Here is a 20,283-nt window from a genome sequence, read left to right as displayed (position 1 = left end):
ATGGGAAATTCTTCTGATGTCCTGGTAATATTTATCCCTCAACCAACATCACTAAAAAACATATTATCCAGTCATTATCACATTGCTGTTTGTGTGACCCTGCTGTGTGCACATTTCCTATATCACAACAGTGACTACACTTCAAAAAGTACTTGGTTGGCTGTAAAGCACTTTGGGACGCCCTGAGGTTGTGAAAAGGATGCTTTATTATTGCAAATTCTTTCTTCCTGCTCACCTTGTCTGCCTTCAGCCTCTTTAGGAAGGAAGGACTGTCGAAGCCCTTTGCTTGCCTTGCTTCTTGTAAATGGTTAATCATCCAAACATTTTTCCTCTGTTTAGCAAGATCTAACGGTGTTTCACCCTGTGAAAACAGAAAATGTATGCAGTGGCAAATATTGGAGTTTTCCATCACATACTTTTAAAATAGATTCCTTTTATATAAGGATGTACAGTCCTCTTTAAATAGTGGATTGCTAACTTTTTAACCCCAAATAAATTCAGTCACCAGTAGCACTCCAGCACAGGCTACTGGTACTAGTAAGTCTGCAAAAAGCAAAATTCCTCACCGTCTCCTTAACCGCCTCAGATGAGACGTTAAACCAAGATCTCTTCAGCTCTCAGGTGGATGTAAAAGATCGCACGGCCACTACTGGAAGAGCAGGGGAGTTCTCACAGAAACATAGAAGCTAGGAGCAGGAGTAGGCCATTCGGCCCCTCGAGCCTGTTCCTCCATTTAATGAGATCATGGCTGATCATCCAAATTCAGTACCCTGTCCCTGCTTTCTCCCCATATCCCTTTAGCCTTAAGAAATATATCTAACTCCTTCTTGAATATATTTAATGAATTGGCCTCAACTGCCTTCTCCCCGGTGTCCTGGTAATATTTATCCCTCAACCAACATCACTAAAAAACAGATTATCTGGACATTACCACATTGCTGTATGTGGGATCTTGCTTTGCGCAAATTGGCTGCCACGTTTCCTACATTACAACACAGTGACTACACTCCAAAAAAGTAGTTCATTGGCTGTAAAGTGCTTCGAGGCTGTGATAGGCACTGCAGAAATGTAAGTTCTTTCTGTTTCTCGCTCTTTCTTTACTTGTCTATCTTCCCTATCCTACTTTTCTGTCACTTCCCTCTTTCCAATTTCTCCTTCCCTTCCGTTTCTGAATCTCCCCTTCTTCCTCCTGTGTGTCTCCTGTAATGCTTACACTGCTACGTGGAGAGACTGCAAGAAGGAGAAGAGGGAAAGCAGACTGCTGGGTAACCAACCCAGAGAGTGGGAGGGAGCAAGTCACTCGCCAAAAGGCACCCAAGAGCAGGAAGCAGCAGGCAGACCATGAGCCCCTAACAAGACTTCTCTTTCACTACCTATTTTGCTAGACCCAACTAGCATTGTTACTGGTAGAAGTTAGCTGTGGCTCTGAGTCAGAAAGTTGTGGGTTCAAGTCTCACTCCAGAGACTTGAGCACAAAATCTAGGCTGGTGCTCCAGCGCAGTATTGAGGGAGCACTGCACATAGGAACAGGAGGAGGCCATTCAGCCTCTTGAGCCTGATTCAATGAAATCATGACTGATCTGCGACCTAATTCCATATACCCGCCTTTGGCCCATATCCCTTAATACCTTTGGTCAACAAAAAGCTCAGATTTAAAATGAACAATTGATCTAGCATCATTTGCCGTTTGAGGAAGAGAGTTCCAAACTTCTACCACCCTTTGTGTGTAGAAGTGTTTCCTAGTTTCACTCCTGAAAGGTCTGGCTCTAATTTTTAGACTATGCCCCCCAGTCTTAGACTCCCCAACCAGCGGAAATAGTTTCTCTCTATCTACCCCCTTTAATATCTTGAAAACTTCGAATAGTTCACCCCTTAACCTTCTGAATTCTAGGGAATACAACCCTACTGTCGGAGATGCGGTCCATCGGATGAGATGTTAAACCGAGGCCTCATCTGCCCTCTCAGGTGGGCGTAAAAGACTCCTATGGCTCCATTTTGAAGAAGTGCAGGAGAATTCTCCCCATTGGCCAATATTTATCCTTCAACTAACATCACCAAAACAGATCATCTGGTCATTTTCATGTTGCTGTTTGTGGGAGTTTGCTGTGTGCAAATTTGCTGCCCCTTTTCCAACATTACAACAGTGACTACACTTCAAAAGTACTTAATTGGCTGTAAAGCGTTTTGGGACGTCCTGAGGTCGTGAAAGGCAATATTTAAATATAAAACTCTCTTGCTGGCTGCTGCAGATATTTAAAAAGCATGCTCCATTGTACGAGAAAACTAGTGCATCATAAAGCTTTGTTGGGTAATATCATTTAATGTGAAATAAGTCAATTTCCATGTGGATTTTGCTGGAGAAATACCTGCTACCTAAATTCGATTACGAACTGTTCTGATTCTTTATATTAATAAAAAAAAAAAATAGAAATTGATACCTTGATATTTTGAGCATCTACGTTAGCGCCAGCCTCGAGGAGCAAACTGATCACAGTGGTGTTTCCTGCCAGTACTGCCCAGTGTAATGCTGTGTTCTTGTGGTATTTGTCCCCAAGATTCACCGACACATTAAACGTGAGCAGCAGTCTTGTGGGATCCACACTGAAACGCAGAAACAACGATAACATTGCTGGTTCAAACAGGCCGGCTGTCAGTTCCAGCCAAACGAAACGAGGCCAAATCAGTCTCTAAAAAGTACAGATCCATGATTTTTCAAGTAAGGTTTTGAAGACAGTTCTAATCTTCCCTTCACCAATTACAAAAAGCCGTATAAACTTATTGATGGTGCAAAAACATCTCAAAATAAAAGAAAGCCGGACGTAACTTCACACAAGGAACATTCGATATTTGTTGTCGTGCTGGTGATTACACAATATTCTCCATTTCAAGGAATGGTGAATAACTTTTGAAATTATAGATATTTTAAGGAGAAATTATAGATATTGTAAGTACAAGTCATTACTTTACAATATTCAGCTACATGCAAGAAACAGAAAGACTAAAAGGTGGGTTTTTTCCTCCCCAGTAATTTGGGAAGGGGTGGGGAAGGACAGATTTACAACAAAAAGGAATTCTCAGTAGGTGGGTGTTCGCTGGCTAGGCTGGCATTTATTGCCCATCCCTACTTTCCCCGGGTAGGTGGCGACGGAGCTTCTCCTGGAACCGCTGCAGTCCGTGTGGCGATGGTGTTCCCACGATGGTGAGGAGTAGAAAATTCCGGGATATTGCTCCAACATCGATGAAGGAAGGAAGGGCGTTATAAATCCAAGTCAGGGTGGTGGAGATCTCGGAGGCGAGGGCGTCCCAATGACATCCGTGCTGGTATTTCTCAAGGATAAAGGTTGAGGGGCTGGGAGGTGCATCTTGTAGATCATGCACAGTGCGCCAGTTGTGAAGGGGTGGGTAGTAAGTCTAGTGGCATGGGCAATGATCAAGTGAACTGCTCTGTCCTGGACAGTGCTGAGCTTCTTCAGTGTTATTGCGCCTGCACCCATCCAGGTGAGGTGAGTATCCTATCACACTCCCGACTTGAGCCTTGAGATGGAGGAGAGGCACAGAGAGGCCAGGAGGTGAGACCTCGTCGCAATGTACCCAGCCTCTGTCCTGCTCTTGCAAGGCACTGGTGTTGACATGGCCTTTGTCCCTCTCTGAGGGATACGTTGAAACCAGCAAAGGACAGAGCCTAGAAAAACTGCATCTCCCAGCTCGCTCCAAGGTGGCATAGGAACAAGAGAAGGCCATTCAGCCCCTCGAGCCTGTTCCGCCAAAGAGGAGACGAGGGGAAGCTAGATAAGTACATGAGGGAGAAAGGAATAGAAGGATATGCTGATAGGGCGAGATGAAGTAAGGTGGGAGGAGGGTCGTGTGGAGCATAAATACCGACACTGATCAGTTGGACCGAATGGCCTGTTTCTGTGCTGTAAATTCTATGCAAGTTGCATAACATTAAGTGGAACCAATACAGCACACTAACTGAGGTGCTAATTTGAAGCATTTTCGAGGATGTGGTTACACAGAAGTGTTCAGTACAGCAATGTATGCAGCAGCTCTGCCGTATAGTTAGAAGGTTTCAGTGTTATCGCAACAATAAAACATTAAGATCCAGTTTGCAAATTCACTATCCCAGGTGCTCAGTTGTTGAGTATATTCAAGGCTGAGATGGGTAGACTTTCTGACTTTAAGGGAATCAGGCGGCAAAGTGAAGTTGAGACAGATGATCAGCCATGATCTTATTGAATGGCGGAGCAGGCTCGAGGGGCCGTATGGCGGAGCGGGCTCGAGGGGCCGTGTGGCCAACTCCTGCTCCTAGTTCTTAAGTAAAGAAATAGCACAGATTTTTGAAACAACGTAAATTCGATGTAATATTACCTTTTTTTTGCTTTGCTTGGGCGGGATGGAAGGGAAGTGTAGAGAAAAGAGAATTGCATATCACATGTGAGAAGAGAGACAAAAACAGGAGAACGGTTAAAATGAAATTGAACGATGGCTCTGACGGTTAAAGCAGTGAATACCTGAACAGACCAGGACGAGGTTTGACCTCCAGGCTGAGCTGAGATAGCTGACCTCAGCCATAGTGGTCAGTCGAGGAGCTACAACTGACACCAGAGAGGGGGGGAAATGGGGCAGAGTTACCGCTCCCGATTCTTACGCGGTGATCCCCGCTGGAAACATGCAAGAATAGACATTGGGTGACGGCAAGATCGGGCTCGGTTTCACCCGTCACGGCTGAATAGCATGCCAGCACTGGCCTTCTCGGCTGACAGATGAAGAATAGCCACTTGGGCGGAGTACCAGAGGGCACCTGCCCAGTGCCAGACACCCTAGTAGGGATCCAATGCCCTTCGAAGATGCAGCAGCTGGGCAGAACATTGGTAGATGAAAGAGAACATTTTCCACTTCAAAGTTAGACTTCATAGAATCGTACAGCACAGCAGGAGGCCATTCAGCCCATCGCTCCTGTGCCGGCTCTGTGAAAGAGCTCTCCGATTAGTCCCACTCTGCTCTCTCCCCATAGCCCTGCAAATTTTTCCTTTTCAAGTATTTATCCAAATCCCTTTTGAAAGTTACGACTGAATCTGCTTCCAGCGCCCTTTCAGGCAGCGCGTTCCAGATCATCCTAACACTTCGTGGAACATAAGAGTAGCCATTTAGTCAGCAAATGGCAGGTCATTCAAGTGTTGAAACCGCTCTAACCTGTGTGTTCTATAAGCAGCCCACATCAAGGGTGTCATTCCATTCTGGTCCATCATATCTACGTCCTGAAACAAATGGTCAAAAGAAATATTTGAAAAGGATAAATCGAAGCACATTTATTAAGGTTTTTTGTTGCTGCTAATTGCTCACTCACTTCAGCAGCGACAATTGCCCTTGAACTCACTCAAAATAAGACTTCCCCCAAAGTAGTGGGAAGGGTTTTTCGGTTCGGGCTAGTCCTCACTAATGTTCCCTCTAAGGTGCACGGATGCGCACCGATCCGGAGGTCTCGTGCAGGTCGTTCTCCAGCTGTTGCCGCTGGTAAAGACAGCACGCATGTGCGGCCGCACAGCAAATTTAAAGGGACCGCGCACCAAAAAAAAATTTAGAGGGAACATAGGTCCTCACGAGTAATTTGGTTTCCCTTCAAGCCGTTTCAAGCATGAATTCTGGGTTGACCAAACAGCAAAATTGGCAGCACCTGTAGAAACAGGCAGGAGTTTCTCAGAGTGTGGTCTAACCAAGGTTCGATACAAGTTTAACTTAATTTCTCTGCTTTTCAATTCTCTCCCTCTAGAAATGAACCCCAGTGCTTTATTTGTTTTTATCATGGCCTTACTAATCTGCATCGCTACTTTGTGATTTTTGTATCTGTACCCCTAGATCCCGTGGCTCCTCTACTCCATTTAGACTCTTATTTCCCAAAGGAATATGTGGCCACCTTATTCTTGCTACCAAAATGTAACACCGTATATTTATCTATCTTGAAATTAATGTCAATTACACACGCAATCTGCAAGTTTATTAATGTCTTCCTGTATTTTGTCGCAGTCCTCCTCTGTATTAACTACACCCCACAATTTGGTGTCATCTGCATATTTTGAAGTTGTACTTCCGATTCCAGAGTCCAAATCATTTATGTAAATGGTTAACATCACATCCCACCAGTCTGAGTAACTACCTTTAACCCCTACTCTCGATTTCCTGTTCTGTAGCCAGCTTGTTCCCTGACTCCACATACTCTGGCCTGAGTCGTGAGTCTACTCTGCGGTACCTTATCAAAAGCCTTTTGAAAATCCATGTATAATACAACTACTACATTACCCTTATCTACGCTTTCTGTTGCTTCTTCAAAGAATTCAATAAGGATGGTCAATCATAATCTTCCCTTTTGAAATCCATGCTGACTGCTCTATTATATTTTTGGTTTCTAGATGTTTTTCTATTGCATCTTTCAGTGAAGATTCCATTATTTTTCCTACCACCGATATTAAGCTAACTGGTCTATAGTCCCTTGGACTTGTTCTCTCTCGCTTTTTAAATACAGAGATCCCATTAGCTGTCTGCCAGTCCTCTGGCAGTGTTCCCTTTTCAAATGAATTTTTATGCATATGTAATAGTGCCTCTACTATCTCTTCCCGAACTTCTTTTAATATACGCTGATGTAATCCATCTGGACCAGGGGTTTTATCCTCTCTAAGTTTGTTTAGTTTATAAATGATCTTCTCCCCATTCCATCTTAAATGTCATCATCTTTTTTGATCTCTTTTTCCAACGTCATGTCATTGTACAGAAAACAGATGGAACTTTATGAATTAGGGCATAGCAGTGCTGGTCAGCATCACCCGGGAGATCAAGGTGGTCATTTTGCGAGATCATGTAAGTGTTTGGCAGATGGTACCAAGAGACTCGAAGTAATTGGCCCACAAAGCACGAGCTGAAAGTGACATGAATCTTGTCATTCATGGGAAATGACTTATGTAATAATACTGGGTGGCCTGCTGGTGGCGCTGTCCAGGGAGAGTATAAATACTCGGGCACGGGCCCAGCTTGCTCAGGACATTCATTAACAGGAACTAGTGAAGGACACAACTAGATCTCCCTGTTGAAAAACAGTTGATTAAAGCTTTGTTTAATACTCAGACCAAGTGCCTAGTAGTTTTCTTATGTCAGAAAGACCTTCTCAAACTTAACAAAGCTATTTTCTGAAGTTGCACAACAAGCTACTTAAAGTGTAACTATTAAAACGTAGTTGTAGAATCCGAACTGTCAACTTATCAAGGCTGAGGGAAATGAATGTTTCTGCACCAAGATTGCTGTGATCTGTCCATAAATGCATTTAGGAACATAGGAACAGGAGGAGGCCATTCAGCCCCTCGCGCCTGTTCCACCATTCAGTTAGATCATGGCTGATCTGTATCTCAACTCTATCTAACTGCCTTGGTTCTGAAACCCTTCATACCCTTGCATAACAAAAATCTCAGTTTGCGTTTCAAGATCCCTTACTTAATCGATAATTCCGACTTAGCAGAACAGGGGTAAAAGGAGTTAATTGCCAGAGAAAAACCCTAAAAAAGGTTTAACTTGAACAGTGGAAGGAACGGGAGGAAGAGGGGAAAAACTAAAGTGCTGACCTGTTAACTGCAAAATATATTTATTGAGGGGTGACCTGATAGAGGTCTTTAAAATTATGAAGGGGTTCGATAGGGTAGACACAGAGAAGATGTTTCCACTTGTGGGGGAGACCAGAACTAGGGTTCATAAATATAAGATAGTCACTAATAAATCCAATAGGGAATTCAGGAGAAACTTCTTTACCCAGAGAGTGGTTAGAATGTGGAACTCGCTACCACAGGGAGTGGTTGAGGCGAATAGTATAGATGCATTCAGGGGGGAGCTGGATAAGCACATGAGGGAGAAAGGAACAGAGGGTTATGCTGAGGCTCATGTGGAGCATAAACACCGGCATAGACCAGTTGGGTCGAATGTCCAGTTTCTGTGCTGTACATTCTATGTAATATGTAATACAAGCTCTCCCAATAGGTACAGCCCAATGAAACTCTAAATCATTACCAGCCTACACCGAGTTAGCTGACAGAAGCCTCAACAACAGTTGAAGCACCACACTGAAACCCGTGCCCCTGAGCTGGGGGATGGAGAGTTTTAAAAACAAATCCACTTCTAATCGCTATACAGTGACCCTTGCTGGAAAAGTGCATGCGTGGTGTGTAGGCGAGAAAAGGACCAGACTCGACTGTGCTAAGGACGGGAGAAAATAGGAAGGGGAAAAAACACAAGGATATTTTGACTCAGTTGTCTTCTCTCACGCATTCTCCAACAAAAAGTCATTTGTGCACATCTTTGTTCAGTCAGCATTTTGCCGTGAACAGAAATAGTTGGGTCACCGACTCTAAACTGATCCAGGCGGCTATGCAAACGTTGGCTAATTGTCTACAGATTACAAAAATACGAGAAAAAATCAATCATGTGTTTAAATTTCAAAGCATGCAAGAGAGACACACACACACAGAGAGGGGAGCGGCAGATAGAGAGAGAGGGAGAGAGAGAGGGGGAGAGGGAGGGTGAGGGAGGGGCGAGAGGGAGGGTGAGGGAGGGGCGAGAGGGAGGGGGAGGGCGAGAGGGGGGGAGGGCGAGAGAGGGGGGGAGGGCGAGAGAGGGGGGCGAGGGAGAGGGGGGGCGAGGGAGAGGAAGGGGCGAGGGAGAGGGGGGGCGAGGGAGAGCGAGGGGGGGGGCGAGGGAGAGGGGGGGGCGAGGGAGAGAGGGGGCGAGGGAGAGAGGGGGGCGAGGGAGAGAGGGGGCGAGGGAGAGAGGGGGCGAGGGAGAGAGGGGGGCGAGGGAGAGAGGGGGCGAGGGAGAGAGGGGGCGAGGGAGAGAGGGGGGCGAGGGAGAGAGGGGGGCGAGGGAGAGAGGGGGGCGAGGGAGAGAGGGGGGCGAGGGAGAGAGGGGGGCGAGGGAGAGAGGGGGGCGAGGGAGAGGGGGGGCGAGGGAGAGAGGAGGCGAGGGAGAGAGGCGGGCGAGGGAGAGAGGCGGGCGAGGGAGAGAGGGGGGCGAGGGAGAGAGGGGGGCGAGGGAGAGAGGGGGGCGAGGGAGAGAGGCGGGCGAGGGAGAGAGGGGGGCGAGGGAGAGAGGGGGCGAGGGAGAGAGGGGGGCGAGGGAGAGAGGGGGGCGAGGGAGAGAGGGGGGCGAGGGAGAGAGGGGGGCGAGGGAGAGAGGGGGCGAGGGAGAGAGAGGGGGGCGAGGGAGAGAGAGGGGGGCGAGGGAGCGAGGGAGAGAGAGGGGGGCGAGGGAGAGAGAGGGGGGCGAGGGAGAGAGGGGGCGAGGGAGAGAGGGGGGCGAGGGAGAGAGGGGGGCGAGGGAGAGAGGGGGGCGAGGGAGAGAGGGGGGCGAGGGAGGGAGAGAGGGGGGCGAGGGAGAGAGGGGGGCGAGGGAGAGAGGGGGCGAGGGAGAGAGGGGGGCGAGGGAGAGAGGGGGGCGAGGGAGAGGGGGGGCGAGGGAGAGAGGGGGCGAGGGAGAGAGGGGGGCGAGGGAGAGAGAGGGGGGCGAGGGAGAGAGGGGGGCGAGGGAGAGAGGGGGGCGAGGGAGAGAGGGGGGCGAGGGAGAGAGGGGGGCGAGGGAGAGAGGGGGGCGAGGGAGAGAGGGGGGCGAGGGAGAGAGGGGGGCGAGGGAGAGAGGGGGGCGAGGGAGAGAGGGGGGCGAGGGAGAGAGGGGGGCGAGGGAGAGAGGGGGGCGAGGGAGAGAGGGGGCGAGGGAGAGAGGGGGGCGAGGGAGAGAGGGGGGCGAGGGAGAGAGGGGGGCGAGGGAGAGAGGGGGGCGAGGGAGAGAGGGGGGCGAGGGAGAGAGGGGGGCGAGGGAGAGAGAGGGGGCGAGGGAGAGAGAGGGGGCGAGGGAGAGAGAGGGGGGCGAGGGAGAGAGAGGGGGGCGAGGGAGAGAGGGGGGGCGAGGGAGAGAGGGGGGCGAGGGAGAGAGGGGGGCGAGGGAGAGAGGGGGGCGAGGGAGAGAGGGGGCGAGGGAGAGAGGGGGGCGAGGGAGAGAGGGGGGCGAGGGAGAGAGGGGGGCGAGGGAGAGAGGGGGGCGAGGGAGAGAGGGGGGCGAGGGAGAGAGGGGGGCGAGGGAGAGAGGGGGGCGAGGGAGAGAGGGGGGCGAGGGAGAGAGGGGGGCGAGGGAGAGAGGGGGGCGAGGGAGAGAGGGGGGCGAGGGAGAGGGGGGGGCGAGGGAGAGAGAGGGGGGCGAGGGAGAGAGAGGGGGGCGAGGGAGAGAGGGGGGCGAGGGAGAGAGGGGGGCGAGGGAGAGAGGGGGGCGAGGGAGAGAGGGGGGCGAGGGAGAGAGGGGGGCGAGGGAGAGAGGGGGGCGAGGGAGAGAGGGGGGCGAGGGAGAGAGGGGGGCGAGGGAGAGAGGGGGGCGAGGGAGAGAGGGGGCGAGGGAGAGAGGGGGGCGAGGGAGAGAGGGGGGCGAGGGAGAGAGAGGGGGGCGAGGGAGAGAGAGGGGGGCGAGGGAGAGAGGGGGGCGAGGGAGAGAGGGGGGCGAGGGAGAGAGGGGGGCGAGGGAGAGAGGGGGGCGAGGGAGAGAGGGGGGCGAGGGAGAGAGGGGGGCGAGGGAGAGAGGGGGGCGAGGGAGAGAGGGGGGCGAGGGAGAGAGGGGGGCGAGGGAGAGAGGGGGCGAGGGAGAGAGGGGGGCGAGGGAGAGAGGGGGGCGAGGGAGAGAGGGGGGCGAGGGAGAGAGGGGGGCGAGGGAGAGAGGGGGGCGAGGGAGAGAGAGGGGCGAGGGAGAGAGGGGCGAGGGAGAGAGGGGCGAGGGAGAGAGAGGAGGGAGGGAGAGAGGAGGGGAGAGGGGCGAGGAGAGAGAGGAGGGAGGGAGGGACAGAGAGAGAGACGGAGAGGGAGACACGGAGAGAGACAGAGACACGGAGAGAGAGAGAGAAGGGGACAGAGAGAGAGAGAAGGGGACAGAGAGGGAGAGAAGGTGACGAGAGAGAGAGAGAGAAGGGGACAGAGAGAGAGAGAGAAGGGGACGGAGAGAGAGAGAGATGTGCCACTTTTATTTTGAACAAAGTCACATTGCTACTATTACAATGGAGAATACTGTAAGATGTCTCCCTCTCCCTCAGAATAGCCCGTCTCCCTCCGTCTTCATTTTCCTATTATAAAGTTGCTATTATTTCAATAACAAAAACAAAATCTAATCCCTTTTGCCAGCCTGGTATCGGTTGTATTCCCTCCTCTGCTCTACCACTGGTGCAGGTGTTTCCCTTGCCTCCCCAGCTCTTTCCCACCGCTCACCCTAGCCTACACAAGAATAGCTTAATGCTCCCAACTGGTGCTGTATACCCAGCAAAGATTTCCATCGCTTCCTTGGATATATTTCTTTGGCTGTCCCACAGGCACAGCTCAGCTAGAACAAAAAGATGACCTTCGCCTCGTCTGTGTGGGTGCTTGTTAATTCCTGCAACAGATGAGGCAGAAATTGCTGCTGTTACCCTCCCTCACACACATTTCCTTTTGTTGGTGGGTAATTACGGGGCAGATGGAAGATCAGGATTAACAATTTGCGATGCAACAACCAGCCCCTGATGAGCAGGGACCAGATTCCTATTTTAAATTGGGTTTCCTTTGTATTTTCATGCCATGTGCAAGGAACACATGAGAGTCAGTATATGCTCAGCACACGCCTGGCAAAATAAATGAAAACATTTCGCAAACAACTGCATCGAATGCAAAGACAGCTCCTTATTTTTTTTATCAGACATGTTGTTGTCAGAAAAATGCAATGGGCCGAAAGGATTAAAATATGGCTGCAATACCCAATTATTAGAACCCAACACGCGGTGTCTGCTGGGAACAAGGTTGTCTATAAATTTATCAGAGCCACAGTAATGAATTTGCTGTTGCTCAACTGCTCAGCAACATTGTAAAATGGAAGTTTAACAAGTGGTTCCTAATATCGCAGCTTGATTTAATTCACAGAGCATAAACACCGACATGGACCAGTTCGGCCGAACGGCCTGTTTCTGATGCTGTAATTTGATTGGGGAATGTTACTCAAAGGGTTGACGGTGGATAGGCAATGGCAAACATTTAAAGATCGCATGGATGAACTACAGAATTTGTTCATCCCTGTTTGGCATAAAAATAAAACAAAAAAGGTGACTCAACCGTGGCTAACAAGGGAAATTAGGGATAGCATAAGATCCAAGGAGAGGACATAGAAATTGGCCAGAAAAAGCAGTAAACCTGAGGATTGGGAGCAGTTTAGGATTCAGCAAAGGATGACAAAGGGATTAATTAAGAGGGGGAAAATAGAGTATGAGAGTAAGCTTGCAGGGAACATAAAAACTGACTGTAAAAGCTTCTATAGATATGTGAAGAGAAAAAGATTGGTGAAATCAAGCGTAGGTCCCTTGCAGTCAGAATCAGGGGAATTTATAATGGGGAACAAAGAAATGGCAGACCAACTAAATAGATATTTTGGCTCTGTCTTCACAAAGGAGGACACAAATAACCTCCCAGAGATGTCGGGGAACATAGGGTCTAATGAGATGGAGGAACTGAATGAAATCAGTATTTGTAGGGAAATGGTGTTAGGGAAATTGACGGGATTGAAGGCCGATAAATCCCCAGGGCCTGATAATCTACATCCTAGGGTACTTAAGGAAGTGGCCCTAGAAATACTAGATGCATTGCTGGTCATCTTCCAAAATTCTATAGATTCTGGAACAGTTCCCATGGATTGGAGGGTAGCTATTGTTACCCCACTGTTCAAAAAAGGTGGTAGAGAGAAAACGGGGAATTATAGACCAGTAAGCCTGACATCGGTAGTGGGGAAAATGCTAGAGTCCATTATAAAAGATGTAACAGCAGAGCACTTAGGAAACAGTGACAGGATCAGACAAAGTCAACATGGATTTACAAAAGGTAAATCGTGCTTGACTAATCTACTGGAATTTTTTGAGGATGTAACTGGTAGAATAGATAAGGGAGAACCAGTGGATGTGGTGTATTTGGACATTCAGAAGGCTTTCGATAAGGTCCTGCATAAGAGATTAGCGTGTAAAGTTAAGGCACATGGGATTGGGGGCAAGGTACTGACTTGGATAGAGAACTGGTTGGCAGACAGGAAGTAAAGAGTTAGAATAAATGGGTCTTTTTCCGAGTGGCAGGCAGTGACTAGTGGGGTACCGCAGGGATCGGTGCTAGGACCCCAGCTATTCACAATATATATAAATGATCTAGACAAGGGAACTGGATGTAATATCTCCAAGTTTGCAGACGATACAAAGCTGGGTGGGCATGTGTGCTGTGAGGAGGATGCCGAGAAACTCCAGGATGATTTGGGCAGGTTGGGTGATTGGGCACATGCAGTATAATGTGGATAAATGCGAGGTTATCCACTTTGGTGGCAAAAAGAGGAAGGCAGATTATTATCTGAACGGCAATAGATTGGGAGAAGGGGGAAGTGCAACGAGACCTGGGTGTCCTTGTGCACCAGTCGCTGAAGGTAAGCATGCAGGTGCAGCAGGCGGTTAAGAAGGCAAATGGTATGTTGGCCTTCGTAGCGAGAGGATTCGAGTACAGGAACAAGGATGTCTTGCTGCAGTTGTACAGGGCCTTGGTGAGACCACACCTTGAGTATTGTGTGCAGTTTTGGTCACCTTATCTGAGGAAGGATGTTCTTGCCATGGAGAGAGTGCAGCGAAGATTCACCAGACTGATACCTGGGATGGCAGGAATGACGTATGAGGAGAGATTGGGTCGATTGGGCTTATACTCGCTGGAGTTTAGAAGAATGAGAGGGGATCTCATTGAAACGTATAAAATTCTAACAGGACTAGATGCAGGAAGGATGTTTCTGATGGCGGGGGAGTCCAGAACCAGGGGTCACAGTCTAAGGATAAGGGGTAAGCCATTTAGGACAGAGATGAGGAGGAATTTCTTCACCCAGAGAGTGGTGAACCTGTGGAATTCTCTACCACAGAAGGCAGTTGAGGCCAATTCATTAAATATATTCAAGAAGGAGTTAAATATATTTCTTAAGGCTAAAGGGATCAAGGGATATGGGGAGAAGGCAGGGACAGGGTACTGAATTTGGATGATCAGCCATGATCTCACTGAATGGCTGAGCAGGCTCGAGGGGCCGAATGGCCTACTCCTGCTCCTATCTTCTATGTTTCTACCTAAGTTGCATAACACTAAGCGTAACTGCTTCCAACAGCACAGTGACGGGTGCCAATTTGAAGCATCCTTGAGGACGGGGTTACACGGAAGAATTTTAACTGCAGCATTAGATGTAGCAGCGCTGTTGTATCGTTAGAGGGTTTCAGCGTTATCAAACATTAAGATCCAGTTCCTAAAGATATAGCACGGATCTGAGAAACAATGTGGTGAAGGGTCATGTAAATCGACTTGTACTGTGTGGGCGTTGCCAAGATCTAAATGAGGGGAGCAGCAAGTGCCACAAAGCAAATAAAAGACCTTCAATGATGCGTTTGGGTTAATCTTTAACTTCCTGAGACTTAATTAGCTGGAAGAGTAGAGTCAATTTTCATCCAATTAAGGATCAAACTTCATCAATCAGGTAGAGTGGGAGCTCAAGTTTGGAAATCAGCAGCAAGGAACTGGTAAAACACATCAGTGTATGTTTTTTTTATTAAACAGGGGCTTAACCTAACATGACCTTTCGTCAGAACGAAACGTTCATCGACCTAAAACTTTAACTCTGTTTCTCTCTCCACAGATGCTGCCTGACCTGCTGAGTGTCTCCAGCATTTTCGGATTATATTTCAGATTTCCAGCATCCGCAGCGTTTTGCTTTTGTACAAACACTGATGATCTCATTCCAGTAATTACTGCAATGTAACAATAGGGGCGGATAGTGGCCAAAACCAGTGGCTTTACCGTTGGAAAGATACGAAAAACAACTCCTTTAAAGCCTTAGCACTGGCTATAAATGCTGCCTCCCAGTAGCTTCCATGTACGACTGTCACTATAATTTCAGGGCTATTTTCAATTGCTTGTATTGAGCTTTTCACTGACCCGTCTTTTGGAATGAAAGCCGTCAGAAATAGCTTTTTTCCATTCCCTCTTTGATCCCATAAATTTGCTTTCTGTAATCCTTATGTCGTGAACCTAGCCAGAAAGGGATTCCAAAATGCCATTAATTCTTTTCTAAAGCCTTGCTGGAATAATCAGATCAGAGTTTTACAGGATCAGGCAACTATTGAGGGGCGCAACGAGTATTTATGTAATAAACGTCAACATGGATCATGCTGAGCACCAATGAGAAATGAATGATCCTCAGCCCTTCACGCTATATCACGGCCACATTATCTCACTCAAAGAAACATAGAAGATAGGAGCAGGAGTAGGCCATTCGGCCCTTCAAGCCTGCTCCGCCATTCAACGAGATCATGGCTGATCATCCAAACCCTAGCACCCGGTCCCTACACCGACAGCCATCCCACACAAGCCCTATCCCCGTAACCCTGTAACCCCACGTATTTAATCCCCCTAACACTAAGGGCCAATTTTTTATCATGGCCAATCAACCTAACCCACACATTTTTGGACTGTGGGAGGAAACCGGAGCACCCGGAGAAAACCCACGCAAACACGGGGAGAATGTGCAAACTCCACAGTGTCACCCGAGGCCGGATTTGAACCCGGGTCCCTGGCGCTGTGAGGCAACAGTGCTAACCACTATGCCACCGTGCTACAGCCAATAACTGCGACAAATACCGCTTTTTGTACGCGCAGCTGTTTAGGAAAAAAATTAAGGAATGCATTCGGGTGGCGAGATGCAGGTGCTGTCCCCCACTCTGCCGTGTCCCCGACCTCAATTGAGCTATTTTGGAGAACTGCCAAAGAGAGGTGAGGTACTTTCCTACTGGTGGAAGGGAAGGTGGGGTGGGGGTAATAAAAGAACTCTCATGTTGCAACCAATGTTCCCTTTAAGTCGTGTGGCCACGCAGCACTCCAGGGGTCCTATGCAGCCTTATCAAAAAGCCGCGCTTGCACGGACTTTTGAATGGGCCGCGCAGCCCGTTGAAGGGGCGCATGACCCCCCCCCCCAAAAAAAAATTACAGGGAACATTGGTTGCGACACATAGCTAAGCAAGACTGCTGGGAGCCTGTTGAGGTCACCAAACATGATGGTCCAAGTCAGTTTCTAACCTGCAAAAAAAAAATACAATTTCATACTTTTAATTAAGCTAGTTTGCTTTTGAGCAACAAATCTATTCTGCTTTGGTGTAAGTCCCGGCTAGGCTTCTCTGCCTTCGAGCACTTCCTTCATCTTTTCTGCCACCGATTTTGATCTCTCGATGCTGCTAATCCTGGATTGCATTTCTGCCTCTCTCTATTTTCGATTTTGCAAAACTGAAGCAACCATATCTGCTTTCGGTGCAGCTCTGAAACACAACAGGATTTAATTTGGTTTTACAATTGCAAAATACTGTGGATGCTTAACACAAAATGCTGGAAACACTCCAGAAACGTTAACTCTGTTTCTCTCGCCATGGACGCTGCCTGACCTGCCGAGTGTTTCCAGCATTTTCGGTTATTTTAATTTGGTTTTCTTCACTTCAACTTTAAGTGTTGGTTGAGTGGGTATTTATTTATGGGAATCTCGATGAACTAACGCTACCCATCAACTTTTTACCCCTCAAGCCTTTATCATTAACCTGGGGGCGGGGGTTAAACCATTTTAAAAAAAAAGGGGTTTTGAATAATACAAAAAAATACAAGAGTACAAACCTGGGTGAATTTTAAAAACTGTCTGCCTGTTTAGCGGGTTGCTCAAGATCCCTTGGCACTATTCAAACTAGAGCAGGAGACTTTTCCCCGGTATTCTGTCGCGCTACCAAAACAGATTAACTTGTCATTTATCTCGCTGCTGTTTGTGGGGCCTCGCAGTACACAAATTGGCAGTCATGCTTGCTAACAAATCAATAGTGAGTACACTTCAAAAGTAATTCATTGGCTGTGAAGCACTTTGGAATATCCTGAGGAAATGAAAGGCCCTATATAAATGAAAGTTCTTTTTTTTTAAAATTCATTCATGGGATGTGGGTGTCACGGGCAATTCCAGCATTTATTGCCCATCCCTAATTGCCCTCGAGGTGGTGGTGGTGAGCCACCTTCTTGAACCGCTGCAGTCCGTGTGGTGATGGTGCTCCCACAGTGCTGTTAGGGAGGAAGTTGCAGGATTTTGACCCAGCGACCACTAAGGATCGGCGATATACTTCCAGGTCAGGATGTTGTGTGACTTGGAGGTGGTGATGTTCCCACGTGCCTGCTGCCCTTGTCCTTCTCGGTGGTAGAAGGCGTGGGTTTGGGAAGTGCTGTCCAAGAAGCCTTGGCGAGTGGCCGCAGTGCATCTTGTAGATGGTACACACTGCAGCCACGGTACGCCGGTGGTGGAGGGAGTGAATGTTTAAGGTGGTGGATGGGGTGCCAATCAAGTGGGCTGCTTTGTCGGTGATGATAAATTATGCTGTTCAGGTGTACAAACAAACATAGGCTGAAAATTACCTGCCCCTTTGCGATCAGGTATGCAACGATAGAGGTATGACCAAACTGAGCGGCCAGGTGGATACAGCTACAGCCTTCTCCATCGATCAGTGAGGGTTCCGCACCATACTTCATCAGATGCACAACCATGGACAAGTGACCCTGTCTGGAAGGAATGACACAAACAATATTTTACACAAACTATTGACTAGACGACTATTATGAGCATGCAAAGGTTTGGTCGAGGATTTGCCCAACAAGGACAAAATATTTGCCCTGGTATCTGTCACTTTTGGTTAAGTACCCAGAAGAAATTTAACTCAAGATAATTGCAGTGACTAGTGGGGTACCGCAAGGATCGGTCCTAGGACCCCAGCTGTTCACAATATATATTAATGATCTGGACGAGGGAATTGGATGTAATATCTCCAAATTTGCAGACGACACAAAGCTGGGTGGGAGGGTAAGCTGTGAGGAGGATGTCGTGAAACTCCAGTACGATTTGGACAGGTTGGGTGATTGGGCAGAAACATGGCAAATGCACTATAATGTGGATAAATGTGAGGTTATCCACTTTGGTGGCAAAAACAGCAAGGCAGATTATTATTTGAATGGCAATAGATTGGGAGAAGGGGAAGTGCAAAGAGACCTGGGTGTCCTTGTGCACCAGTCGCTGAAGGTAAGAATGCAGGTGCAGCAGGCGGTTAAGAAGGCAAATGGTATGTTGGCCTTCGTAGCAAGAGGGTTCGAGTACAGGAACAAGGATGTCTTGCTACAGTTGTACAGGGCCTTGGTGAGACCGCACCTTGAGTATTGTGTGCAGTTTTGGTCACCTTACCTGAGGAAGGACATTCTTGCCATGGAGGGAGTGCAGCGAAGATTCACCAGGCTGATACCTGGGATGGCAGGAATGACGTCTGAGGAGAGATTGCGTCGATTGGGCTTATACTAGAGTTTAGAAGATTGAGAGGGGATCTCATCGAAACCTATAATATTCTGTCAGGTCTGGACAGACTAGATGCAGGAAGGATGTTTCTGATGGCCGGGCAGTCCAGAACCAGGGGTCATAGTCTAAGGATAAGGGGTAAGCCATTTAGGACTGAAATGAGGAGGAATTTCTTCACCCAGAGAGTGGTGAACCTGTGGAATTCTCTGCCACAGAGGGCGGTGGAGGCCAGTTCATTAAATATATTCAAGAAAGAGTTGGATATATTTCTTGAGGCTAAAGGGATATGGGGAGAAAGCAGGGACAGGGTACTGAATTTGGATGATCAGCCATGATCTCATTGAATGGCGGAGCAGGCTCGAAGGGCCGAATGGCCTACTCCTATCTTCTATGTTGCTGAAAGCACATTTGACAATAAAAAACAAACATTCAGCGATACTAAGATTCCAGGACTAAGTTATTAACAAAGGCTCAAGCAGCTAATCGTATTTTTACGGGAGAAATAGGGGAGACATGGCAGAGGCCTTTTAAAATAACAAAAGGTTCAGAATACCTGCAGTATGAGCAAGGCTGAAGTAAGCCCCAGACTATTTAAAATCAACAATCAACATAACACTGGAGGGCAGCAGTACAAACTTCACAAATCTCAGACAAGGCTAGAGATTAGAAATATCTTTATCTCCTCCTCCCCCACTCAGTCAGCTCCCCCCCCACCGCTCCCCAACCCAAGGAAGCTGAATTGCCATCTGTCAATTTGGGGGAAGTGTGGGCTATAGGGATATTTGGAACGCTGCTTGATTTTTTTTTTTCGGGGCTGTTAATTGAAGAAAACTCACCAGTTCTTAGTATGGGGCAGACGGGGTCAACAAGTGATGGTGGAGGGAAGGGGAAATCCATGCTAGAATACTCACATGGAGCAGGCTTGATAGGCCAATGGCCTTTTCTCACATTGGACACATGTTGTAGAAGTCTTCCTAACACATGTAGTTGGCACTGGTTGTACATGTCAATTTGGTCAGGATATATATGAACTGTTGCACAGGTCATGACCTCAGTGGATAGAAACACTTAAAAGCACAGTTAACGTGGTTAAATGCTATAACAGTCTGGTGGTGCCTAATGAAAGCTGCAATACAGATTTGAAACAATCGTTATTAAAAACAGGTCTCATTTTGAGAGCTTCCTATTCAGGTAAAAGGTTACAGATACAGTGCTTAAAAAAAAAACCCTTATGTAGGTTGCCACAACCTTTCTAGTCCGCAAAGAACTGCACCATGAAGGTATGGTCATGCCTCGTCGCCTAAACAATGGTTTAAATCCTGTATCGGAATGGCATTAGCCTGATCCATTCAGAGTGGGCAGAATGTGGAACTCACTACCACAGGGAGTGGTTGAGGCGAATAGTATAGATACATTTAAGGGGAAGCTGAATAAGCACATGAGGGAGAAAGGAATAGAAGGATATGGTGATCGGGTGAGATGAAGTAAGGTGGGAGGAGGTTCGTGTGGAGCATAAACACCGGCACGGACCACTTGGGCCGAATGGCCTGTTTCTGTGCTGTACATTCTATGTAAACCGTTAAATGTTTTTGCTATACCTGTAAAATTTTTCAGCAACTTGAAAAATTAATCCTAAACCAATCCTAGTTGGTTCCATTTACTGTGTCCCAGCATGTTCCATTCCCTCAGAGCACAGGATCAGCCCTACAAGGCAATGTGAAGCCAAGTGTATCTTTACCTTGTTGCCCAGTGGAGAGGGGTGGAATTTAGATCTCCTCCGAGCTGATCCACAATTGCACCCTTTGAGATGTAGTACCTGAAATACATTTCATTAACGATTCC

General features: G+C 48.1%; 1 protein-coding gene across 1 annotated transcript in view; it reads right to left on the bottom strand.

Moving 5' to 3' along the window:
• The window catches only part of zdhhc17 (zDHHC palmitoyltransferase 17), a 98,940-nt gene that overhangs the window by 23,067 nt on the left and 55,590 nt on the right, over positions 1 to 20,283 (bottom strand). The window contains exons 4-8 of the mRNA XM_086009732.1: positions 20,180 to 20,257; positions 17,517 to 17,661; positions 5,194 to 5,258; positions 2,439 to 2,601; positions 236 to 361 (exon numbers count right to left, since the gene is read on the bottom strand). Coding sequence (XP_085865858.1) covers positions 236 to 361; positions 2,439 to 2,601; positions 5,194 to 5,258; positions 17,517 to 17,661; positions 20,180 to 20,257 — 577 coding nt within the window. The remainder of the gene's footprint in view (positions 1 to 235; positions 362 to 2,438; positions 2,602 to 5,193; positions 5,259 to 17,516; positions 17,662 to 20,179; positions 20,258 to 20,283) is intronic.

Source organism: Somniosus microcephalus, chromosome 16 (assembly GCF_052327205.1).
Source record: "Somniosus microcephalus isolate GS21.2 chromosome 16, FLI_Smic_1.0, whole genome shotgun sequence".
Classification (NCBI taxonomy): Eukaryota; Metazoa; Chordata; class Chondrichthyes; order Squaliformes; family Somniosidae; genus Somniosus; species Somniosus microcephalus.
This window is presented reverse-complemented; position numbering and strand designations above follow the sequence as displayed.